A 17,121-nucleotide genomic window follows, 5' to 3' on the forward strand; every position below is an offset into this window, starting at 1 on the left:
AGATTTGTCCTTTTTCTTGGAATTGCCTTGGCTATTTGGGCTCTTTTCTGGTTCCATATGAATTTTAGAATAGTTTTTTCCAATTCTGTGAATAATGACATTGGCAGTTTGATACGAATAGCATTAAATCTGTAGATTGTGTTGGGCAGTATGGCCATGTTAACAATATTTAGTCTTCCAATCTGTGAGCATGGAATGGTTACCCATTTGTTTGTATAATATATGATTACTTTCAGCAGTGTTTAGTAATTATCCTTGTAGAGATCTTTCACCTCCTTAGTTAGCTGTATTCCTAGGTATTTTATTTGTGTGTGTGTGTGTGTGTATGGCTATTGTAAATGGGACTGCATTCTTGATTTGGCTCTCAGCTTGAATGTTATTGGTCTATAGAAACGCTACTGATTGTTGTGCATTAATTTTGAATCCTGAAACTTTACTGAAGTAATTGATCAGTTCCAGGAGTTGTCTGGTGGAGTCTTTAGGGCTTTCTAGGTGTAGAATCATATCATCAGTGAAGAGAGATACTGAACTTCTTTTACTATTTGGATGCCTTTTATTTATTGCTCTTGCCTGATTGCTCTAAGACTTCCAGTACTATGATGAATAGGAATAGTGAGACTGGGCATCCTTCTCCTGTTCCAGTTCTCAAGGAGAATGTTTCCAACTTTTGCCTGTTCAGTATGATGTTGGCTGTGGGTTTGACATAGATGGCTCTTATTATTTTGAGGTATGTTCCTTGCAGTTTGTTGAGGGTTTTTATCATGAAGGGATGTTTGATTTTATTGAATACTTTTTCAGCATCTGTCAAAATGATCACATTTTTTGTTTTAAATTCTGTGTATGTGGTGAATGACATTTACTGATTTGTTAACGTTGAACCAACCTTTCCCAGGAGTGAAGCCTATTTGATTACGGTGAATTAATTTTTTGGTATGCTGCTGGATTCAGTTTGCTAGTATTTTGTTGAGGATTTTTCCATCTATGTTCATCAGTGATACTAGCTTGTAGTTTTTTCATTGCATGTTTGCCAGGTTTTGGTATCAGGATAACAGGTTTTGCAGAATGAGTTAGGGAGGCATTAATCACTCCTCCTTGGTTTTCTGGAATAGTTTCAGTAGGATTGGTAACAGTTCTTCTTTGTACATCTGGCAGAATTCAGCTATGAATCCATCTGGTCCAGGGCTTTTACTGGTTGGTAGGTTTTTTATTACTGATTCAATTATGGAACTCAATATCAGTCTGTTCAGGGTGTCAATTTCTTCCTGATTCAATCTTGGGAGACCAGGAATTTATCCATTTCCTCTAGATTTTCCAGTTTGTGTGCATAGAGGTCTTCTGAGGATCTTCTGTATTTCTATGGGATCAGTTGTAATGTCACCTTTGTTGCTTCTGATTGTGCTTATTTAGATCATTTCTCCTTTTTCTGTTAATCTAGCTAGTGGTCTATCAATCTTGTTTGTCCTTTCCAAGAGCTAACTTTGGTTTCATTGATTCATTGTATAAATTTTTGGGTCTCAATTTTGTACAGTTCTGCTCTGATTTTAGTTACTTCTTTTCTTCTGCTAGCTTTGAGGTTAGTTCATTCTTGTTTTTCCTAATTCCTCTTGGTGTGATGTTAAGTCATTATTTTGAGATAGTTCTAAATTTTTGAGATAGATGGCTAGCACTATAACTCTTAAAACTGCTTTTGCTGCATGCCAGAGATCTTGGTATGTTGTTCGTTTTCATTTATTCGAATTTTTATTATTGCTGCCTTAATTTCACTATTTACCCAAAAGTGATTTCAAAAGCAAGTTGTTTAATTTCTATGTAATTATGTAGTTTTGAGAGATGCTCTGAGTTCTGATTTCTGTTTTTATTCTACTGTGGTCCATGAGTATGACTGGTATGATTTTGACTTTAAAAAATTTATTGAGACTTACTTTATGGCCAAGCATGTGCTTGATCTTGGAGTATGCTCTGTGTGCAGCTGAAAAGAATAAATATTCTGTGGCTGATGGGTGGAATGTTCTGTAGATGTCTATTAGGTCCAACTGGTCAGTGTCCATTTAAGTCCAGAGTTTGTTAGTTTTCTGCTTCGATAATCTGTCTAACACTGTCAGTGTCTAACACACAATAGAAATGGCAAGGAGCCAGCTAAGAACTTCATGACAGGCTCGAAACCTTATGTACCAATATTAACCTTGAATATAAATGGCCTACATGCCTCACTCAAAAAGCACAGAGTGGCAAGTTGGATAAAAAATAAGACTCATCTGTCTGCTGTCTTCTTCCTTCCTCAGCCTTTTGAGTAGCTGGGACTACAGGCACACACCATGATGCCTGGCTAAGTTTTAAGTTTTTTGTAGAGAGGTTTCACTATGTTGCCCAGGCTGGTCTCAAACCCCTCAGCTCAAGCGATCCTCTTGGATTGACCTTCCAAAGTGGTGGGATTATAGGCATGAACCACCATGCCTGGCCTAAATTCTTTTTTATTTTTGTCTGACTGGGTTAGTTCAATAATAGTGGGTGAGTTGAAGTCTCTCACTATTATTGTTTGGCTGTCTTAAGATTTTTCATAGGTGTGGAAGTATTTATTTTACGAATGTGGGTGCTCCAGTGTTGGTGCATATATATTTGGGATAGTTAAGTCTTCTTGTTGAACACTTTATAATTATCTATTGTTGGTTTCAAGTTTGTTTTATCTAAGAATAGCAATCCCTGCTTTTGTTTTGTTTTGTTTGCATGATAAATCTTTCTCCAACCCTTTACTTTGAGCTGTTTCCTGAAGACAGCAGACAGATGGGTCTTGTTTTTTATCCAACTACCACTCTATGCCTTTTAAGTGAGGCACTTAGGCCATTTATATTCAAGGTTAATATTGGTACATGAAGTTTTTATCCTATGTGAAGTTCTTAGCTGGCTACTTTTCAGTTTCTATGATGTGGATGCTTTATAGGGTCTGTGGGCTATGTACTTAAGTGTGTTTTTGTACCATTCTTCCATTCCCTTAAAGAGTTCTTGTAAGGCCGGTTTAGTGCTAATGAATTCCTTTAGTGCTTGCTTGTCTGGGAAAGATTTTATTTCTCCTTCACTTATGAACCTTAGTTTGACAGGATACAAAATTCTTGGTTGGAATTTCTTTTCTTTAAGAATGCTGAAAATAGACCACTGGGAAGTCTGTTGTTAGTCTGATGGGGTTCCCTTTGTATGTGATCTGCCTTTTTTCTCTAGTTGCCTTTAAGATTTTTACTTTAGCACTGACCTTGGACAGTTTGGTGACTATAAGCCTTGGTGATGCTGACTTTGTATAGTATCTCACAGTGTTCTCTGAATTTCTTGTAACTGAACGTCTACTTCACTAGCAAGATTAGGGAAATTTTCTTGAATTATTCCCTCAAATATGTTTTCCAGGTTGTTTACTTTTTCTCCTTCTCTCTCAGGAATGCCAATAATTTGTAGGTTTGGTTCCTTTAACATAATCCCATATTTCTTGAACACTTCGTTCATTTTTAAAAATTCATTTTCTTTTCAGACAGGGTCTTGCTCTGTCATCCAGGCTAGAGTGCAGTGGCATGATCATGACTCACTGCAGCCTCCATCTCCTAGGCTCAAGTGATCCTCCTGCCTCAGCCTTTCGAGCAGCTGCAACTAGAGGCACACATCACCACACCTGGCTAAGTTTTAAGTTTTTTTGTAGAGAGGAGGTCTCACTGTGTTGCCCAGGCTGGTCTCAAACTCATCAGCTCAAGTGATCCTCTTGAATTGACCTCCCAAAGAGGTGGGACTACAGGTATAAACCACCATGCCTGGCCTAAATTCTTTTTTGTTATTTTTGTCTGACTGGGTTAGTTCAAAAGACTGGTTTTCAGGCTCTGAAACTCTTTCTCCTGCTTGGTCCTGTCTGTTGATAAAGCTTTCAATTGTATTTTGAAATTCCTTAAGTGATGCTTCTATAGTCCTATGCATTTCTATCAGCTGATTTTACTTTGGGCTGTGTGGTTTGACCTACAAGCTAGTAGATAGCCCTTATGAGTAAAAGCCAGCTGAGGCCAACATGGCAGGGTACATATTTGATCCTTGTTACTGGGATAATCTCTCTGTTGTCTCAGGCAATGGGCTGATCTGTGGTGTGCACAGTGTTCTGGGCTCCCTGCTCAGACATGGTGGGCAAGATGGGCAGGGCCAGACTCAGCAGGCCTGCCTACAGGTACCCCAATGGTAGGCACAAGCACCAACACTGAGGGAGAATACAGTGGGCAACCACCAGGTGTCTAGAGGTGTGCCTAGGCATGGAGCTGGGAAACCTCCTTGGCTCCAAGTTCTCTGCAGAGGGAGCAGGGTAGCCTAAACTCCTAATCGAGGACAGTGGGTGTTCCAGATTCCTGAAGATCTGCCTGGGCATGGAGTGTAAAGGGTCCCACTGCACCACAGTCTCTGCACAGGGAGGGTGGCGTGGCTTAAGCTGCTAAAAGTATCATTTTAAAAATCACTATGAAATGATCAGAATGGAAATTTTTTACCAAATTAACTTCTGTCATTAAAATAAGTTTTTAATAAAAAATATCATTTATATATATTATTCATCATGTATTTTCTTATAAATGCTTACCTACCAAAAAAACTTCTCTTTGTAAATATACAGATGCATCCATCATTCTTTGAAGAACAGCCATTTTTAGTTCTTTAATATTCATCTCTTCATGTTTAAAGGGTTCACCATTATAAAGAGCTTGAGGCAAAGGACCCAGGCCAGTCATCTTATAAAACCTTGCTCCAGCCTATTCAGTTAAAAAATATCAGTGTTAAACAAAATATGATTGTTTGAAAAATAAACATAAGAAAATGGAACACTGCCACATTTTTATATGCCGTAGGAAAAAACATCCATTTTGCTAACTTTATCTGTCCTTTCCAAACATTGCTTAATGGAAAGTAATTTACCTACAAGGAGTCAAAAAACTTTTTCTGCAAAGGGCCAGAGAGTAAATATTTTAGGCTTTGTGAGCCACTCAGTTTCTGACACAGTGACTCCACTCTCGTTACAGCACAAAAGCAGTCATAGATGACATATGAATAAACAAGTATGGCTGTGTCCCCAAAATACTTTATTTACAAAAACAAGCAGTGGGTGGACTTGCTGATTCTTGGTATAGAGTATGACATTTACTTAATAAAAATCCAAACATTTATCGGCATCAGAGACTTATTTATCCCTGTATTTATATGTTCAATAAACACTTATTCAATCCTGCCACCTGCATTAGGCTAGATACTGTGATTATAGAGCTGAAAGTCTTTTCTCGAGGGGTTCACATACATACAGACAAAACACAGGCATGTAGAAGACTCTATGGGGCCCAGGAGAAGCACCTAATCAAGCTGGAGTATGGAGAGGAAGGGATCATACAGGTCTTCTTTTAGGGAGTCATACTAAAAATCTTAAAGGCTTAATAAAAATTTTCCAGGGAGATAAAGTAGAGAAAGACATTCCAAGTGAAGAGAATATAGCAAGGGAAGTGAGAGTGCAGTATACTTATGCAATGGTAAATTCACAGTTGATATGGTTTGGCTGTGTCCCCACCCAATTCTTATCTTAAATTGTAGCTCCCACAATTCCCACATGTTGTGGGGGAACCCAGTGAGAGGTAATGAAATCATGAGGGCAGATCTTCCCCATGCTATTCTCGTGACAGTGAATATGTCTCATGAGATCTGCTGGTTTTATAAGGGGGAATTTCCCTGCACAAGTTCTCTTGTCTGCCATCATGTGAGACATGCCTTTAACCTTCTGCCATGATTGTGAGCTTTCCCCAGCCACATGGAACTGTTGAGTCCATTAAACCACTTTCTTTTGTAAATTGCCCAGTCTCAGGTATGTCTTTATCAGCAGCGTGAAAATGGACTAATACAGCAGTGTTTACAGGGTGTGAAATATGGGGGACAGCTGTCAGATATGGAGTTAGAGAGGGGTGTAGGCAGAGGCCAGATCATGAAGGTCCTCAACATTTGAATTTTAGCTTATGAGTTAAAAATTGACTAAATAACTCATTTGCTATCCAATACTAAGTATTATCATTATTATAGCCAGCATTCTCACAAATACTCTAGGAAGCCAAGTACTACTATTACATCAATTTTACAGATGATAAAACAGATACAGAGAGATTAAATCACTTCTTATGTTACACAGCTACAATGTTTTGGAAGTGGAATTTGCACCCATATCTGTCTGACCAAGAGTCTGAACTCTTAACCACTGTACTATACTATCTGTACATTTAGTGGGCACCTACTATGTATTAGGTTTATGAATGCATGTAAATGATATGCAAACTCTCTCCTAAAGAAACTTATAGTTTAATAAGGATAAACTCCTCTACTCCTTTCCTTCTTGGCAATGGCATCGACACTACCAGTTAGTTAGTTGTTCAGCTGAACCCTGAGAGTTACCCTTGACAATTTCTCATCTCCCCTCTACCTTATCCAATCCAGCAGCACCTGGATGGTACTTCCTAAATAATTCAAGTATGTCCATTTTCTCTGCCTCCACTTCTTCCAAAAGCCTACTAGTCCATCTCACATCTCTCACCTTGTATTTCCTAATACATATCACCACACCTACTCCTCCCCACCAACAATCCATTCTCAACAATGGAGAATGATCTTTAAAAAAAAAATGCATGTCACTGTCACTTCACTACTTAATGCCTTTCAGGTTTTTCACTGTTGCCAAGAGCTTCTACTGATATGAGTGCATTAAATATTGTTCACAAGACCCTGTATATTCAGACCCCTTGCTTGCCTCTCCAGCCTTACCTCCTCGACTGTACACCATAACAAAAGAACAACGTATGCTTTCAATCTACACAGTAGCAACACCAGCTTCTCTCAATTCCTTTACATCTCAGACCTCAACATTTTTCTCTGACTGGAATGTTAATCTCTTACAACCTCCTTGTTTTCTTTTGTCTAACTTTTCCTCCTGCTTCAGGACTCTGCTTAAATATCACTTCTTCAGAAAAGTATTCCTTATCCCCATGCCCCAGAGCATTCCTCTTTCATTCAATGTGTTGCGTATTTTGGTGAGTCCCTTCTAATGAAGGCTCATATACATTAATTTTTGGAATTTCTTTGTACTATTTCTCTTTCTCTGAAAATTTCTTTGAGTTGTTGCCTTTTTTTTTTTTTTTTTTTTTTTGGCTCTTTCCAAATCTTCTGTGTTGAGCCTCTAATTGTTTACCTTTTAAAAAATGACAAGTAAAAAATACATGTTTATGATATACAACATATTTTGATATTCATATACATTGTGGAATAGCTAATAAAGCTAATCATCATATGCATTACTTCATATACTTCTCATATTTTGTGGTGAGAATCTTTAAAATGTACTTAGTAATTTCAAGTATAAAATATGTCATTAACTACAGTCACCACCATGTACAATAGATCTCTTGAACTTATTTCTCTAGTCTAACTGAAATTTTGTATCCTTTGACCAATATCTACCCAATTCTGCCATCCCCAGCCTCTGGTAACCCCCATTTTATTCTGTTTCTGTGAGTCTGACTTTTTTTTAAGATTCTACATGAGTAGAGATCATGTGGTATTTGTCTTTCTGTGCCTGGCCTACTTCACTTAACATAATGTCCCAACTTACCTTTCTTTCTTCATCATATTTAGAATGAATTCCCAAAATATCCCAAATATTAGCATGAGGAAATGTATTTTGGAGAACACTCTTCACATTGTCCACAGTGAGTATATTTTGATCCTTCTTCACTTTTTGGTACATCTGTGAAAATTTAGATATTATAATTAATTTTCTTCTTACAGCAATTAGTTTTCTTTCTTTTCCTTAGCATGCAGATAGATTTTTATTTTGTAAGTTCAAAACATACTAACTACATATACACACATACCACATACAAATAATTTTAACCATATATCATCTTCTAATAAAGATGGTTTTAAAATATTCTATAGTTTTCAAAAATATCATAACAAATTTATGTTTTACTCTATTTTGATGAAACCAGACACCATTATTCTTAATAAAATAATGATTACCTTTTTTAATGTATGTGTAATATATTCTAATATGACATTTCAGAAATGCTTTCATTTTTTATTGCTTTTCTGTAATTTTTTTTTTTTTTTTGGAGACAGGGTCTCACCATCGACTAGGCTGGAGTGCAGTGGTGCGATCATGGCTCACTGCAGCTTCAACCTCCCAGTTCAAGCAATCCTCTCACCTAGCACCCTGGGTAGCTGGAACTACAGGAACTTGCCACCACACCTGGCTAGATTTTTTTGTATTTTTTGTAAAGATGGGGTCTTGCCATGTTGCTCAGGCTGGTATTGAATTCCTGGGCTCAAGCAATCCACCTGCTTCAGCCTCCCAAAGGGCTGGGCTTACAGGAACTTGCCACCATACCTGGCTAAATGTTTTTGTATTTTTTGTAAAGACGGGGTCTTGCCATGTTGCTCAGGCTGGTCTCGAACTCCTGGGCTCAAGCAATCCACCTGCCTCAGCCTCCCAAAGATTTAAGACTACAGGCATGAGCCACCATGCCAGGCCTTACTAGTAAGTATTTTGACTAAACCTTCTCTGCACCTCTACTCTTCCCCAGTCTCAAATGTTCAAAACACAGTTGTAGAATGTAAGCTGTTATTCTTTTTATCTTTTCTCATTTCTTTCTTTAATTAGTACTTAGAGATCCTCTATGACCCAGGTGCTGTTTTAGGTTTTGCACCAAGAGAGATGGCATCTCTTGAGTAGACGACTAAGCTGAGACATAAATATGAACACTGAGCTAGCATTAAGACATTCTGGGGGAAAAAACTTACAATCAGAAGGAACAAGTAGTAAGTACAAACACTATTAAGCAGCATTTGATATATCACTTAAGAATATTGCTTTTGGTCCCAATTTACTTAAATCATTATTGCCAAACATAATCTTCATATTGTGGCTAAAATGATCCCCATGTTATATTCCTCACAGTAAGAAATCAATATTCTTTGCTCTCCCTTTATCACTGTAAACTTTGTACCCTATTCCTTTAAGAAGCAGCGCAGGTATGTAATTAGACTGAAGAGTTTCATTTTATGAGTTTTTCAATTTAGGGGCAAGTTTTCTCCTCCTATCAAAGTAGAACATAATGTGATCATAACTCAAAGAAGTGAAAAGTTCAATCTTCTATAAAACATAAATGGAGGTAAACTTTGTACCCTATTCCTTTAAGCAGCAGCACATGTATGTAATTAGACTGAAGAGTTTCATTTTATGAGTTTTTCAATTTAGGGGCAACTTTTCTCCTCATATCAAAGTAGAATATAATGTGATCATAACTCAAAACAAGTGAAAAGTTCAATCTTTTGTAAAACATAAATGGAGATCACAAAAATGAGACTCTGAATAAAGCAAAAGATATATGAAAAGTCATTCAGATTAGTCATTTTACTAACTAGTCACTTGAAAATATTAGATACTCCTATAAAATAAGTTGCTCAGACATATCAACTCAATCCTCTTACACATTTTTAAATTTTAAAAATTATTCTTTAACTTGGTAAGTAAAGAGGAATACACATGACATACACATTATGAGGCATAAATAACAAAATAAACAATTCTTATGAATAAACCACGTAACATAAGAAATGGAACATCACCAATACCACGAAGTACAACTTCCCTCCCAATACCATTTCCTTGTGCTCCAAGAGATGCAAGCATTGTTTTGAATTTGCATTTATCATTCCCTTTCCTTTTTGAATTCTAGAGTTTTATGCGAATAAGTATTCCCATACTTAGTTTTGTTTGCTTCTGAGCTTTAAGAAGTATACGGTATGGTGTTAGTCTTCTATGACTTCATTATGTTTCTAATACATCCATGCTCTTGCATATGAGATTTCATTCTAATATGCCAAATTCTACTTATCTATTTTGCTACTGATATGTATATTTGCTTCATTTTTATTACAGTTTGTTGCTATTCTGAATGATTCTGCTAACAATAGCCTCCTAAGGTGCAGGTACAAGAGCTTCTCTTAGGGTTAGGGTGTGTGTGTGTGTGTGTGTGTGTGTATGTTGTCTGTAGGAAATGTGGAAATTTAACTTCAAATATGAATTATTATCAGATTGTTTTTTCAGTGTGGCTCTGCCAATTTAGATTCCCACAGGCAGGGTAGCAATATAAAGGCATTCCATTGCTCTACATTCTCATTAACACATGATACCTTCAGCTTTCTTAATTCCTGACAAATTACAGGGTATAAAATAATCTTGTGGTAGTAGTCTTTATTTGCATTTTTCAAATTTGTAAGATAATTATCTTGTTTAGTTACCATTAATGGTAATAAATATTTACCACCAATAATTTCAGTATATTTTTATTTACCATTAATGCACCCTCTATTTTAAAAATTATTTTATGCATTTCTCCTCTTGGGTCATTGGTATTTTTCTTTTTGAATTGTAGGAAATCTTTACATCTCATGGAATATAAATATTTTATTGGCCATATGTATTGTAAATACTTCTGCTTATAACATTTTTCCCTATTTTTCAATGACATCTTTTAATGAGCACTGGTTTTCATTTGTAATTTAGCTGAAATTATCAGTATTTTCCTTCAGACTCAGAGCTTTTTAAGTTTTATCTAGGAAATCCTTACCTTGGGGTCCTAACTTCTAAAGTTTTAAAGTCTTGTTTTCCACACTTACATTTTTTTTTTTTTTTTTTTTTTTTTTTTTAGGGGACGGTGTCCTGTTCTCCCGGCCAGGCTGGAGTGCCGGGGCGCAGTCTCGGCTCACTGCAAGCTCCGCCTCCCGGGTTCACGCCATTCTCCTGCCTCAGCCTCTCCGAGTAGCTGGGACTACAGGCGCCCGCCACTACGCCCGGCTAATTTTTTTTGTATTTTAGTAGAGACGGGGTTTCACCGTGGTCTCGATCTCCTGACCTCGTGATCCGCCCGCCTCGGCCTCCCAAAGTGCTGGGATTACAAGCGTGAGCCACCGCGCCCGGCCCACACTTACATTTTTAAGCTAACTGAAATGATTTTTACACAAGGTGTGAGGTCTTATTTATTTGCATTGGTATAGCCACTGTTGAACCACAGTTGTTGTAAGTCCACTTCCATTTACTGTAATGTCACTTCTGTATTCTTAAGTTTTGGGATCCCCATGTTCTTTTGATAGATATGTCTTTCCCTTGAACCAATACCACAAACTTTATACATCTTATTACCTGGTATGACAAGTCCCATCACTTTATCCTTCAAAGTCTCACCCATTTTGAGTCTTCATTCTTCCATATAAATTTTAAAATAAACATAACATTTCACAAAAATCCCCAGAATTCCACTTTGGTTGGAAATGCATTGAATTTATAAATCACTTGCAGAAAACAATATAATTATGAAGTGAAATGTTTCTATTGATAAACATGGTAGAGCTTTTCATTCATTTAGGTACACTTTAATGGCTATAATTCCAAATTTTCTCCACAGAACTGACCTTTCCCCCTAGCCCCCAGGTTTCCTAAGTATCTTTTATTTGCTCTTGTCATTGTAAATGTAGGAGTCATTATATAACGTACTCTCATGAGGATAAGGATTGTTGGCTATATATGTTATTAATTTATCCAAGCACCTAAAACAGGGTGTGGTATGTAGTAGGCACTTAATAAAACTGATGAAAAAAAGTAATAAATATTTGTTGTTAGAGAAAAACAACTGATATTAGTATATTGATCTCATATCCAGTTACTTTACTAACCTCCTCTGTCAAATCTCACAATCAATGGATTCTTTCGAGTCTCCTCTGTAGGCAACTCTAGAATTTTAAATAAGAATTTATTTCTTTTAAATATTTTAAATGAGTATTTCCTTTACTTATCTTATTGCACTGACTGGAACTTGAGGATTATACATGAAGTGCTGACAGTGGGTACCTTATCTTTTTTCCATTTTTAAAAACAATGCTTTCTATCAGTTTACTGCTAAGATGTACTGTCATCAATTAACAAAATTCCCTTACATAATAGTTTGCTAAACATTTTGTTTCTTTATGAGTTTTTTAATCATAAAAAAGCTTTGAATTTTTTCAAATGTTTCTTATGCATCTTCTTGAATAATATATTAACATGGTGAATTATATTTGGAGATTCTTTGAATTTGCAAATACTTTCTTTTATTCATTAGATAATCTCACCCTGTCATGACAGTTTACTTTTTATATACCTGCTGGATGTCTTTTGTTAACATTTTATTTAGAACTTTGGCATATATATTCTCAACAAAGAAGAGCCTATAATTTTTCCTTTTCTCTTTTTGTCAGGCTTTGACATCAGATTATATTAGATTCATACACTGATTTAGGTAATATTTCCTCTTTTTCTATTCTCTAAAAGATATTTTAAAGATTGAAATTATTATTTCTTCAAACATTTGAATATTTGGTAGAATTTGCTGTGCTAGTTTTAAAACATGGTCTCCAAATTCTTCACTCCTTCCATTGAGAGGTGGGTATATGAATCTGAATCTGTGACTAAACAGAATACAATGGAATAAACTGAAAGGAATGATGTACCCATGTCAGCCCAGGCCTTAAGAGGCTGGAAGTTTCTACCTGGTGTGCTCATCTGGAACCTAACCTCTATGATAGTTTGTCAATTTTATTTGTTTTTTCAGAATATCAACTTTTATATTCTTGATCCCATAATTGTATTATTTCCTAGTTCATTAATGTATATTCTTAATACTTTCCATCCACTTCTTAAAAATTAGTTACTCATTTCTGAATGGTTAACCAGTTCTTTTAACCCCTTCTTTTCTAACTAAAAGACATATTTTCCTCTTCTGTTTTGAATGCAAAATTATCTCATTCTCTGATTGTTGTATTTTATATTTGCCTTTAAAATTAATCTTAAGTGTAGTTAAAATCTTATATATTTTTACTGATTTTTAATCTGCTTCACCTATTAATAAATGTTGAAATAACCTACTACTATTATAGTGAAACTGTCCATTTACCTCCCTTGCTATCAAATTTTGTATTGTATATTTTGAAGCTATATACAACTTTAGTACTTTTTCTTAAAGTTTATTTCCCCTAATATTTTATGGCTACCTTAGATTTCTTTTTTTTTTTTTTTTTTTTTTTTTGAGACAGAGTCTCGCTGTCGCCCAGGCTGGAGTGCAATGGCGCGATCTCGGCTCACTGCAGGCTCCACTCCCAGGGGTTCACGCCATTCTCCTGCCTCAGCCTCCCGAGTAGCTGGGACTACAGGCACCCGCCACCTCACCCGGCTAATTTTTTGTATTTTTAGTAGAGACAGGGTTTCACTGTGTTAGCCAGGACGGTCTCGATCTCCTGACCTCGTGATCCACCCGCCTCGGCCTCCCAAAGTTCTGGGATTACAGGCATGAGCCACCGCGCCCGGCCGGCTACCTTTGATTTCATTTGTGAAGTAGTTACCTTGTGTATAATTTTCTATCTTTTTCTATCTTTTCTTCTAGTATGCTAAAGTTTAATTTACTCATACTTAATATGGTCACAGATATGGTTGGATTAACTTTATTATTTGCTATTTATCACATTTCAATAACTTGCATATATTTTATTATTATTTTGGTCTTATATTCCTGTTCTCTCTTTATAGTGCTAAATAGCTTCAAATTACTTAATTGAGACAAGGTAATTAGCTCACTGAAAACAGGCAAACACTTTTAAAAGATTTTATCATTCAAGTATTTTCCTAAAAACTACCCGTTGTTCAAATTATTTCCCCTTCTCTCTCTCCTTCTAATTGTTTAGCACAACTTACAGGCTGTGCCACAAATTTAATACTTACTTTTATGCTGCTTTGTATTAAACCCTGTGGTTTCAAGTATAATTTGTTTTTCCAAGAGATTATATATTAATAGTATTGTGCTGAACACTGTAGATTAATGCCATCATGTGTAAATTAATGTCTGATAAAAAACACTTACAAAACAGAGATTCAATATTGATAATTAAGATAACTTACGTAAAGATAATTTCTGAATATCTTCAGGTTTCTAAGTTTCGAATATCATAATGATCCTTTACAATAAAATGGTTGAATCTTAATAAAAGATCTAACTCAAATTGACTATGTCCCTTATAAACTCTTACACCAGTAAGTTAGTAAAACAAATAAGCTGAGACATAATATTGACACATATTCCATAGCACTATATTATAGAGCAAACCCCCCAAACCACTGAAGTGTAGTTTCTATACTCTAGCTCAGTGAATTAATAAGGTATTTAATGATTTTCCTGGGAGTTACAGAAGTAGGGTAGGAAATTTGCACTACTTTGGAAATTCCTTTCTCTGTTGGAAGAAGAGTCATTCCTTGATATAATATTGATTGACAAGCTAAAGTCCAATGAATATAAAAATGATAGAAGTTATTTTATAAGCTATGACTTGACTTTTCTTAATAACAATATAGCTCTTTAATACATATATATTTCCACAATGATCCATAACAGAATTTCAAAACCTCAATTATGAAATAATCTTACTATCTCTTGTTCTTCCTTAATCAGGTTCTTACCAATTTCTAACATCTGTTATACCATCTCTGTCAGACTCTGTATCAATCTTACCTCTTTCACACAGTTTGCTGTCAATAAATGACTCCCCCCTTCTTTGAAACTCTCTAGGAAGTGTCTATATGCTATGTCATTCAGAATATTTAACTCTGCAATGATTTTTTGTTTTTCCATGAGATAGGCTCTCTCCATTGCCTGGGCTGGAGTGCAGTGGCTCGATCTTGGCTCATTGCAGCCTCAACCTTCTGGGCCCAAATGATCCTCCCACATCAGCCTCCTGAGTAACTATGACTACAGGCATGTGCCACTGCACCTGGATTTTTTTTTTTTTTTGGTAGAGACAGGGTCTCACTGTGTTGCCTACGCTGGTCTCGAGCTGCTGGTCTCAAGCGATCTTCCTGCCTTGGCTCCTAAAATGCTGGGATTATAGGCATGAGCCCCTGTGCCCAGCCTACAATGATCTCTTTAATCAAAGCCTAGTTCAAGAATTTTTTCTTAAATAATCATTTTCTATTAATATGTTTTCCTCTAAACTCACATATACAATGTAAATTCCTTTATTGGCTGAGTAAACCTTAGTAAATTCAAATATTTTGGTAGAACCTCAGTTGCCCAATTTATAATGTGAGGATAATATGTACTTCAGCAGGGAGTTACAGAAAACAAATTCATCATCTGTGTTAATCTCCATGATAGTTTATAAACTTTGAAACGTTACAATAATAAATACAATGCAAAAATTATACATTCTAAAGAAATCATAATATAGTAATGCAAAAATTATACATTCTAAAGAAATCATAATATAGTAATGCAAAAATTTTACATTCTAAAGAAATCATATTTAGTGCATAAACTCACATGTACTATAGAAATAAATGCTTCTGATTTATCAAATTCTTCTGCAATATAGTTGAAAGCTCGCCAAAGAGCAACTCCAGCATCATTTGCTCCATCAACTTCATCATCTGTATTAAGAATGAACACAAAACCAATTCTGGAAAAAGAAGATGAATAAGGACTATTATAATTACCTCTTGAATCACAACCATTATTTAGAAACATTATTAGACTACAATATCTAGATGGAGAGAATGTATTAATAGACAGAGAAAAGGAGAATTTTATCACTTCAAAAGTTTGAATGTAATGCCTATTCACCAAAATCCACATAGCTACTGGATTCCAGCAAAATATCAAACTGTCTCCCTCTGGTGCTAACATTATCAAATGGCCATGCTCTTTTGTACAAAAAGGGTAAATATACTCTTTTTTTTTTTTTTTGAGACAGAGTCTTGCTCTGTCACCCAGGCTGGAGTGCAGTGGCACAATCTAGGCTCACTGCAACCTCTGCCTCCTGGGTTCAAGTGATTCTCCTGCCTCAGCCTCCCAGGTAGCTGGGACTACAGGCGCGCACCACCACGCCTGGCTGATTTTTGAATTTTTAGTAGAGACGGGGTTTCATCATATTGGCCAGGCTGGTCTTGAACCCCTGACCTCGTGATCTGCCCGATTCGGCCTCCCAAAGTGCTGGGATTACAAGCATAGGAAGCTGGACCTTTCTATAAGTTTCCAGAGTGATCAGATTATTCTCTCAGTAAGGTAATAAAGTAAACAACATTACAAGACAGATTTGATAAACAGAGTCTAACATAAAGGTATATAATACTTCACAACATGCAGCTGTGTTATGTCAGGCACTAGAGCTAACCATCGCTTTGAATGCCCTATTAATACTCTGTGTAACACAATTTGAATAACATTGAATTTCCTTTAGTTGACAGTTTAATGCTATAAAATGACAATTACCTAAGAGGAACTTCGTGAGAATAGAAAAGATCAGCAAGTTTTATAAAATCCAAGGTATATTCTTGGGCCGGATCAATAAACAGAACCTAAAAGAAAGATAGTATATAATCACTATTTCAACACCTTAGAATCTTCATGAAATTCAAGTTTAGACTAATTTTTGTGACTGAAAGTATGAAATTCAATGTGTAATTTTTAAAGAAATTCTAGCAATTGTAAGGAATACACACACACACACACGCACACACACACACAAAGGATTTCACAATTTATGAAGCATTTCTAAAAGCTGCACATCCAAATGTAATTATACATGGAATTTAACATCAGGCTACTCATCTTCTTTTTGGAAGCCCAGTATATTTTCTTTTACCTGAATTGAAATACCTTATTCTAAATGTTCATTAGATTTTCTATGATAAATTTTTTCAAAAGGAAATAGAGGTTGAATTTTGACCAAAAAAAATAGCATTAACATAACTGCTTTATCAAGACTGCTGCAAAAAATGTCTTATTCATTTCCTATGTGAAAAAACAGCCATAGGTATTTTCTCCAACTTTCTAAGTTCCAATATTAATGTTTAGATATTATTGGGATAATAAAATTATATGCATAGATGATAAAGTGGTATTTATGTATCTTTTCCTAAAATTACTACACTTTAATCATTAGTTCTTTTTAATAAAGAAGAAAAAGTTCTGTCATAAATTCTTTTGAAAAAATGTAAAAGTAACATTA

The 17,121-nt window shown here is 35.7% G+C and overlaps 1 protein-coding gene across 5 annotated transcripts in view; it reads right to left on the reverse strand.

Annotated features, from left to right (window-relative positions):
- UGGT2 (UDP-glucose glycoprotein glucosyltransferase 2) overlaps positions 1-17,121 on the reverse strand; it is a 233,570-nt gene that overhangs the window by 132,898 nt on the left and 83,551 nt on the right. For all 5 annotated transcript variants that reach the window (XM_058438019.1, XM_058438016.1, XM_058438017.1 and 2 more), the window contains 4 exons: positions 16,383-16,468; positions 15,435-15,570; positions 7,643-7,777; positions 4,596-4,760 (listed from right to left, as the gene is read on the reverse strand). In XM_058438019.1, the coding sequence (XP_058294002.1) occupies positions 4,596-4,760; positions 7,643-7,777; positions 15,435-15,570; positions 16,383-16,468 (522 nt within the window). The remainder of the gene's footprint in view (positions 1-4,595; positions 4,761-7,642; positions 7,778-15,434; positions 15,571-16,382; positions 16,469-17,121) is intronic.

The sequence above is a fragment of the Hylobates moloch genome, unplaced genomic scaffold (assembly GCF_009828535.3).
Source record: "Hylobates moloch isolate HMO894 unplaced genomic scaffold, HMol_V3 SCAFFOLD_4, whole genome shotgun sequence".
NCBI classification, from domain to species: Eukaryota; Metazoa; Chordata; class Mammalia; order Primates; family Hylobatidae; genus Hylobates; species Hylobates moloch.